The sequence below is a fragment of the Stegostoma tigrinum genome, chromosome 1, assembly GCF_030684315.1.
Source record: "Stegostoma tigrinum isolate sSteTig4 chromosome 1, sSteTig4.hap1, whole genome shotgun sequence".
Lineage (NCBI taxonomy): Eukaryota > Metazoa > Chordata > Chondrichthyes > Orectolobiformes > Stegostomatidae > Stegostoma > Stegostoma tigrinum.
In genome coordinates, this window is record NC_081354.1 from 117,876,306 (window position 1) to 117,885,973 (window position 9,668).

Consider the following 9,668-nt stretch of genomic DNA (forward strand, 5'->3'; position numbering starts at 1 on the left):
AAAAGTGCTGCTATAGTATTAGTAAAGGAAAACAATCAGCAGAGACTTTTGTTAGGATTGAGCAGAAGTCAGGAAGAACCTGCAGTGCAGCTGATTATAGACTTTTTGATAGCAGCAAAGAAAAGTAGAAACTTATTATAAAAAATAATATCAATGTAAAATCTGTTTTAGCAGATAATGTATCTAAAGTAAAATAATTTACATGCAAGACTTCAGTGTTTATACGAGCTGGGAAGAGAGGTTCAATCAAAAAATCTGAACTTCTTGTACATTTTCAAGATAGATATTTTGCAGCAGTGAGTTCTAGAATCAAGAAAAATGGATGTCATACTAGATCTAGCAATGAATAATGAACTCAATTTGAGTAAAATGATTTCCATTTAATTATAAAATAACAGCAATTATAATATGACCAAAGTCAATGTCAAACTTAAAAATTAAAGAAATCCAATCTAGGATACTAGATTTGTGTACAGCTGAACATAATTATAGGAGGCAGATAATAGCAAGTGATCAAAACTTTTATTCGATAAAATCACTCAAACAATTAGAGGTGTTCAAAAAGAAACTTAACTTCATACAGAATAGGTTCCCAAAGGAGAAAGACTCTAAATACCAAATTAAGCAAGGGAAAATAAGAAGAGGTGTGATAAAGAGCATACAGAAGTGTAAAGTACAGTGTAAATCCAGAGATTGGGTGAGATGATAAGAAAAATTATATGAAGGTCAGCAGAAACAGTTATTACAGTTATATCACATTATCCTTATGAACTCTTTTATAACAGTTAACGGTAATACCGCAATTGAACTAAGGAAAGACTTGAATGACTGTTACACTGCAGAGTAGAAGTGTGTATTTAGAGTGATGGGGATGGAAACAGACCCTTCGATCCAACTTGTCCATGCCAACCAAAATATCCTAAATTAATCTAGTCCCATTTGCCAGCATTTGGCCCACATCCCTCTAAACCTTTCCTATTCATATACCCATCCAGATGCCTTTTAAATGGGGTAATTGTCTCAGCCTCCACCACCTCCTCCAAAAGCTCCAACAGCTTATTCTGTACATGTACCACCCTCTGCATTAAAAAGTTGCCCTCAGGTCCCTTTTAACTCTTAGCCCCTCACCTTAAACTATGCCCTCTAGTTATGGACTCTCCTACCCTGGGTAAAAGACCTTGATTATTCACCCTATTCGTGTCCCTCATGATTTTATAAACTTCTAACCCTCAGCCCCCAGTGCTCCAGGGAAAATGGCCCTCGCCTATTCGGCCTCCCCACATAGCTCAAATCCTCCAACACTGGAAATATCCTCATAAATCTTTTTTGAACCCTTTCAAATTTCACAACATCTTTCTTATAGCAGAGCGACCAGAACTGAATGCAGTATTCCATATCAGATATTCTAAAACTTCGCAAATTAAGATATATAATTCAATAAATTTAACCTGAAACAGTGTGGAAAATAATAGTATAAAGTATTGACAAACGTCTGTTGTTCCATTATTTACAGAGGTAAGAAGGAGAGAAACCAGCAAATCGTAGATCGGTTAGTTTAACATTTGTATAGGAGACATTATTTAAATTTAGAATTCAGGGCACACTGACCAAGCACTTAAAAATATAAATATGAGCCGATTACAGATTTTTTTTAAATAAACTGTATTTACACACAGCCCATCACAAAGAGATCAGCTGCTCCCCAGAGAATTGAACCCTGGTCTTCACATGACAGGCAGAGCTACTATGATGGAATATGTACTGAGGTGGTGGCAGAGAGCCATTACAGATTTCTAACAGGTGTCACATCTAACCAAAAATAGCACTTTCATAGTTCATTAAATGTAGACTGGCAAATATTTAAGCAAGCTGTTTATGTGAAATTACAAAGGCATTTGATAAGATTCAATATAATGAAAAATATTAGCTGAAATCAAAGCTCATGGAGTTGAAGTTAGATTATTTATCTGGTCCAGAGATTGGTGAAGCAGCTAAAGAGAGAATGGAGGTAAAGAATATGCACTTAAATTGGAAGGAAATGACTAGTGGTATCTTATAAGGATCTATGGCTTGGCCTGAACTATTCGCTATAAATGATTTAACACAATATTAAGATCTGTACATACGCAAACAAAACTGTCAAAAAAGGTTGATTGCACCGTTGCTGGTATTGATGGGAACAGGAAATTGAACAGGCGTCAATAAAAATGTGTGCACAAATTTGCAGATGGATTTCAATACCCAAGTATGCGGTCATCTGTTCTGAACCAAAAAAGGATAGATCTAAATCAAGCTGGTGAAAAGCAGGGAGCAGTTTCAGCCCAAAAAGATTTAAGGTGATGTACACTGATCCCTAAAATGTTATGGCCATGTTTAAAAAATGACCAACATTTGTAATTTTCATTAGACAAACATGTAAAGAATATGGAAGATCAATGGATTTAAGACAGACATCATACCTTATATTATCAGAATGAGGAAGCAGCAAACTAAAAAAGCAGAATGGACTACTCTTGTTTGTATGTTTCTACAGAGACAGTTAAAAGCATGCATTATCAACATGCAAACCTACGCGTTTCCAAACAAAAATTTTTCCAGATAAGCTACTGTATGGTTTGACTCACAATAACACTGTCAACTCTTAACTGTACTCTGAAATGGCTTAGCCAGCCAACAGGGCAAGTGAAATTAGGAATGGGCAACAAATGCTAGCTCTATCAGCAAAGCTCACATTTGAAGAACATACTTAGAAAAAAAAAACGCCTCTCCCGGATTCTGCCAAATGTTTCCAGAGCAGCTGAGTACGATCCAGAGCAAGTACTGCATCAGGAGGATACCTGGCATTATGGAATCAATCAAGCTGATGCTCCTCTGATTAAACAGTACTGTCAAGTAGAATTAACATTGTAATTTGCAATGGTAAAGTCTGTTTATGCAATGTTTAGCATATTTGCAAAAATGGCATGTTTAATCACAGGCATCAATTTCAAAGCTACTTAATAAGATGTTATTTTCATTATGATGGATCGATCATAATTTTTAAAGTTTTCCCAAGAAAGTAGACAGATTATAGAGAGGAAACATGTCTCGCATTCTGACCAAACACAAACAAAAAGGTTCAAATGGTTTGGAAAACCACAAGCTTAACATTCTTATTGAAGGAGGAGGGAGAATGACATGGAATATTTTGACCTCTAAATCTAACATCTACTACTGCAAAAATGCTGGAATCCTTTACTAAGAAGCTAGTATAGGCCATTTAAAAAAAGCAAGGCATTAAGGAAATGAATAGAATGCATTTTTCACTGCAAGGGGAATTGAATACAAAAGTGGAGGTTATGCTTCAACTATACAGGACACTGGTGAGGCCAGAGTACAATGTAGTGGTAACATTTGTTGAGAAGCAATGTAAGTGCATTGGAAGAAGTTCAGGGAAAGTTTACCAGACTATTACCTGGAACTGGCATTGTCCTATGAGGAAAGTTTAGACATATTAGGCTTTATCTGGGAGGTTAGAAGAGTAAGAGCCGACCTCATTCAGAGATGCAAGATCCTGATGGGTCTTGATATGGTTAACGCGAGAATATGTCCACTTATAGGTGCATCTACAACAGGTAGTCACCCATTTTGAACATGGTTTTATAAAAGAGAAATAGATTTGATTGATTTAGGTTTCTTAAGAATGTAACAAACAAAAGAGGAACCAAAGATCTAGTGTATTTGGATTTCTAAAAGGCATTTTATAAGGAAATACAAAGACTTCCTGCAGAAGTTCTAAGCTTACGGGATGGGGGTACATTTGTGTGTATTAGTTGACAACATGATACATTTATATGGCAACATTAACATAATTGAACATCTAAAAATATCTGGATACTTCAATCTGAAGAGAAAATATTTTCTTCCCCTTCCTACATATTTATGAGTCATGCAGGGTGATAGTTCTTCACTTGTCAGAAACCTCATTATGTTGTAACTGGTACGCAAGTTGTAGCAGCAGGGACTGGATAATTGAAACAAAATATCTTGAATGGATGATAATATATGATTTCTCAATTTAGTTTCTAAGCTTTTACTACAATGATCTCCCTAAAAGTAACCACAGTACTATTTTTCTTTTTAAAACCCTGTATTAGTAGTGCTTGTAAGTAGGGCATTTTCTTAAGCTTCCATGGCACATGTTACAAAGATTAAAAATAAGAAATTTACTTGCAAAGGAAATACCTATAATAAAATACACAAAAATATAATTCATACATTTAAGTTAAACTCAGAAGAAGAGTTGTTTTTTCTGTGTTGGCAATGTCATCCCCCGCAAGCACTTGAAGCCCAGGCCAGCATGGGTTGAAAGTTTTTTTTTTCCACAGGGAACACACCCTCCCCTAACTTTGAAACATTGATAAATGCCCAAAAATGCCTACACTGCAGCACACTTCTGTGGACCCATCTTAAACTACAAAACTGTCAACTTTGCAATGACGAGGGAAAATATAGCATCAAAAGTACTATCTACACCAACTGAAATGTTTCTATAAAAGAAAGGCCAAACACAGAAAACTTCTGTATTAATAGCATGTGGTCTCCAACTCTAAATACATGGTGATCTTAAATGTATAAACCCACTCAAAAATGCATTCCACAGTACCTTCACCAAACGTTACACTGAACCTAGGCACAGTTGGAAGTAACATCACAAACAAGTTTTACCCCAGCAACATCCAACACAACAGTTAAAAAAACACATTCTTGGCAGTGGCAATATTTGCAATTTCATTATGTTATTCTTAAGTTCATCAAATTAAACAGTTGCTGATGGCACACAAAGATATTGACATTTTGTGTCATAGATTAGCAAAAGTTTAATTGAACTGCTTTGAGAGCGAAGCATCAACCTAATCAGAATCCCGCTGAAGTAGCAAAACAACTGAAACGAAAGCAAAAGTCGCTGGAGAAAATCTGGCAGCATCTGTGAAGAGAAAACAGAATCAGCTTTTCGGGATCTAGTTCTTTGAATCCGAAATGTTAGCTCTGCTTTCTGTCCACAGTTGCTGAGTTTCTCCTGCAACTTTTTTTTGTTGTTTCCGATTTCCAGCGTCTGCAGTTCTTTGCCTGATTTTCGTGGCGAAATAACTGGCCTTTGTACTGTCAGCGCAAAGGTGATCCTCATGCCCGTGTTCAATCAGAACTTGGAACACGCTAACTAGGATCACCATACTTTCGTTGTGAGAAACCAGATCTACGGTTTGTGCTCTCTTGTCCTCGTTGATAGCAATGTCGTCAGTCCTGGAATTGGAGAAAACGTTCAGCAAGTCAACGTCGGCAACATGCAAAAGCCGGCTTTTTGCAAGCCAGAGCTCCGCTGGGAAACAGGAGTGTGTGGTGAAAGCTGATCGCAAGCACTGACAGCCAGGTGAAGGCTTCTCCCTGCCCCTGGACTGTCAGGGCTGAGTCACTCTCTACAGTAGGAAAGGTGCAGCGCTCGGAAAGCTGAGCCCCGTGGTGATATCCCGAAAATTCCCGCCGGTCTCCATCCAGACCGAGATGGCACAACTCCAAGGCCTGGCCTAGGACAAGCAGGCAGCGGCTCCTTACCTTTCAGCGCCAGCAGATGCTCCTGTTTCGGCTGATTCACGTCCATCTTCACCACTCTCCTCCCAGGCCGCATGCGCAAACCGCCCTACGGGCCGCGAAACGAAACAAACTGATGGTCGGTGTCAGTAGTTTCGAAACCCGCGTTGGCCTGGGCTTCATGTCCCTGCTTGGATGACAATACCAACACAGAGAAAACAACTCCTCTTCCGAATTTAACTTAAATGTGTGAATTATAGTTTTGTATATTTTATTATACGGATATCTTTTGCAAGTAAATTTCTTATTTTTAATCTTTGTAACGTGTGCCACGGAAAGCTTAAGAAAATGCACTACTTACAAGCACTACTAATACAGGGTTTTAAAAGGAAAATAGTACTGGTTACTTTTAGTCAGATCATTCTAGTAACAGGTTAGAAATTAAATTGAGATCATATACCATCATCCATTCAATGTTTAAATTATTCAATCCCTGCTGCTACAACTTGCGTACTAGTTACAACATAATGTAAGGAGCCATAGTTTACAAAGAACCGTACGTATCTATCTCCATTATAGTGAGTAAGAGAATTGGTTACATATAGCTTGAGGGTAACCATTCCAAGCAGGTGAAGAGGCAAGATGCCACAAACTATCAGAAACGGGCATTAACCCCTCCAGTACTGAGGAATGGTTGCCAGACCCAAAACATTAACTGTTTCTTTTTAATAGATGCTGCCAGACCTGCTGACCTTTTCCAGCAACGTCTGTTTTTGTAGGTTATTGGAGGTTATGTGGAACAGTCCCGCTTTTGCAGCTACACTGGCCCAAAACCCCACCTCTTCCTCCATTACATTGATGACTGTATCGGCACCGCCTCATGCTCCCAAGAGGAGCTCGAACAGTTCATCCATTTCACCAACACCTTCCACCCCAACCTCAAGTTCACCAGGACCATTTCCAACACATCCCTTACCTTCCTGGACCTTTCTGTCTCCATCTCAGGCAACCACTTACAAACCGATGTCCATTTCAAGCCCACAGACTCCCACAGCTACCTGGAATACACCTCCTCACACCCACCTTCCTGCAAAAATTCCATCCCTTATTCCCAATTCCTTCGCCTCCACCGCATCTGCTCCCAGAGTGAGGCATTCCACACCCGCACATCCCAGATGTCCTCGTTCTTCAAGGGCCACAACATCCTCCCCCCCACACCCCCCCCCCCCCACAGTGGTCAAGAATGCCCTCAACCATGTCTCCTGCATTTCTAGCACTTCATCCCTCACACCCTGCCCTCACAATAACCGCCAAAAGAGAATCCCCCTAGTCCTCACATACCATCCCACCAACCTCCGCATACAACGCATCATCCTCCGACACTTCCACCATCTACAATCTGACCCCACTAAAGACATTTTTCCAACCCCACCCTTGTCTGCCTTCCGGAGAGACCACTATCTCCGGGACTCCCTTGTCCGCTCCACACTGCCCTCCAACCCCAGCACACCCGGCACTTTCCCCTGCAACCGCAGGAAGTACTACACTTGCCCCCACACCTCCTCCCTCACCCCCATCCCAGGCCCCAAGATGACTTTCCATATTAAGCAGATGTTCACTGTACATCTGCCAATGTGGTATACTGTATCCATTGTACCCAGTGTAGCCTCCTCTACATTGGGGAAGCCAAACGGAGGCTTGGGGACCGCTTTGCAGAACACCTCCACTCGGTCCGCAATAAACAACTACACCTCCCAGTCGTGAACCATTTCAACTCCCCCTCCCATTCCTTAGACGACATGTCCATCCTGGTCCTCCTGCAGTGCCAAAATGATGCTACCCGTTGGTTGCAGGAACAGCAACACATATTCCGCTTGATAACCCTGCAGCCCAATGGTATCAATGTGGATTTCACCAGCTTCAAAATCTCCCCTCCCCCCACTGCATCCCAAAACCAGCCTAGATCGTCCCCGCCTGCCTAACCTGTTTTCCTCTCACCTATCCCCTCCTCCCACCTCAAGCTGCACGTCAGTTTCCTACCTACAAACCTCATCTCGCCCCCTTGACCTGTTCATCTTCCCTGGACTGACCTATCCCCTCCCTACCTCCTCACCTATACTCTCCTCTCCACCTATCTTCTCCTCTATCCATCTTCAGTCCGCCTCCCCCTCTCTCCCTATTTATTTCAGAATCCTCTCCCCCATCCCCCTTTTCTGATGAAGGGTCTTGGCCCGAAACATCAGCTTTTGTGCTCCTGAGATGCTGCTTGGCCTGCTGTATTCATCCAGCCCCACACTTTGTTATCTTGGATTCTCCAGCATCTGCAATTCCCATTACATCTGTTTTTGTTCCTGATTTACAGCATTCGCAGTTCTTTCGGTTTTTATTAAGGCTTTGCTGCTAGCTTTATTCTGTTCTGCTACTTTAGTCATCTAGCCCAATACAGCAAACACCTTAGTTTAACATGTTTCACTGAGGTGAAATGTAAAATGAATTCTGATCCAATTAAGGGACGACTTGAAGCTAAGTGAAAGACAGGACCTTTTTTTATCATGGGATGTGTCACTGGCAAAGCCAGTATTTGATACCCACTTCTAATTGCCTTTGAGAAGGTAGTAGTGATCCACCTTCATTGTAACCTAAGGAACTTGATACACGGTATTGAAGAATTACATTTCTCAGATACCTAGTGTCTAGGCTAATATTAAATCAATGGATTACAACAGAGCAGCATTAAGGAATACACTCCCAGCAGTGTATTATGTTTCAGTTGGTTCCCATTTAAGATGGAGTATCAGACCTTTATACTGTCTGGTCACATATTATGTTTCAGAGATCCTATCATGAGTATGACTGTTAACAGTTAACCGACATACTGACCATGAGACATAATACAATTTCTTGGGCTTGTCTGTTCCTGGGTGGCACTGAAAAGGAAAATTGCACTGCATGTAAGTTCATTCAATTTTTTTTTGTGATGGATGAGCAATTTAGGTTATTGAGTGTACTGTTGAGACCAATAATAACAAAAATCTAATTTGGATAGTAAGACTACTTCTTGATTGCTTAGTATATTTTGATGATTTTGGCACCTTATAGTTTGAGTGGACCATAGAAGTAATGTGAGGATTTTTTTCACCCAGAGTGGTGGGAATCTAGAACTAACTGCCCGTAAGATGGTAGAAGCAGAAACCCTCATAACATTGAAGAAGGATTTAGATGTACACATGATGCCAAGACATACAAGGCCATAGGCCAAATACTGGAAAATATGATTAGAATAGTTAGATGGTTGTTTTTGAATAATTCAGACTTGATTGGCTGAAGGGCCTTTCTTCTGTGCCATAGACTTCTATGTCTATGATAATCCCACATAACTCCCATGTTATTGCCCCTCAGAGGGTACTATTTATTATGATGTTTTTTAGTGAACCTGTGGTAACCCTTTTTGATCTTCTGAATAAAAGCACGGTGTGTTTACAAATACAAGTGAGAATTTTAGATGGAAAGCATTGGGAGACCAGAAGTCAATGTTATTCAACAGCTGATGGGTGAGAAGAATTTTTATTTGGAAAATTATAGATGTGCAGAAGATTGCAGAAAGTAGGACATAGTATCTAGTAAAGCTTTGACATCACTGAATCCAGAAATAGCAAGGGCATGACTAAGCATTTCAGCAGCTAGCGGGCTGAAATAGAAATGGAAACACTCTATCCCTGAATGTTCAATGATTGAGTTTGTGTTAATGCCCTGAATGCATATACAACTAGTTATCTATGCTGCTGAGGAGTTGCTCCAAGTCCTGCCTTACTGACATCACACTGCAAGGTGATTTCATCAGTAACATTGTAGTACCTCAAAACTGACAACACATTTAACTCTAGTGAAAGCTGCTCCTGTTCTGTGTCCTGATACCACTTCATACTGCGAGCAGTGAGCCTGCGTAGAGGTTCATTCTCTATTAACAAATTAGGCAAGAACATTGCTAAATAGTACACAAGTCCAACAAACTTGTATGCCGAAATAAAATCAAAATACTGTGGAGGCTGCAAATAGTAACAAAGAGTCAAAGAAACACAGCAGGTCTGGTAGTACCTGGA

General features: G+C 40.3%; 1 protein-coding gene across 5 annotated transcripts in view; it reads right to left on the reverse strand.

Moving 5' to 3' along the window:
• The window catches only part of trappc13 (trafficking protein particle complex subunit 13), a 79,972-nt gene extending 74,271 nt beyond the window's left edge, over window positions 1-5,701 (reverse strand). For 4 of the 5 annotated variants that reach the window (XM_059648115.1, XM_059648107.1, XM_059648105.1 and 1 more), the window contains exon 1: window positions 5,593-5,701. In XM_059648115.1, the coding sequence (XP_059504098.1) occupies window positions 5,593-5,665 (73 nt within the window). In that variant the 5' untranslated portion in view covers window positions 5,666-5,701. The remainder of the gene's footprint in view (window positions 1-5,592) is intronic. The other variant, XM_059648119.1, reaches the window with a different exon arrangement.
• Window positions 5,702-9,668: the final 3,967 nt, after the last annotated feature.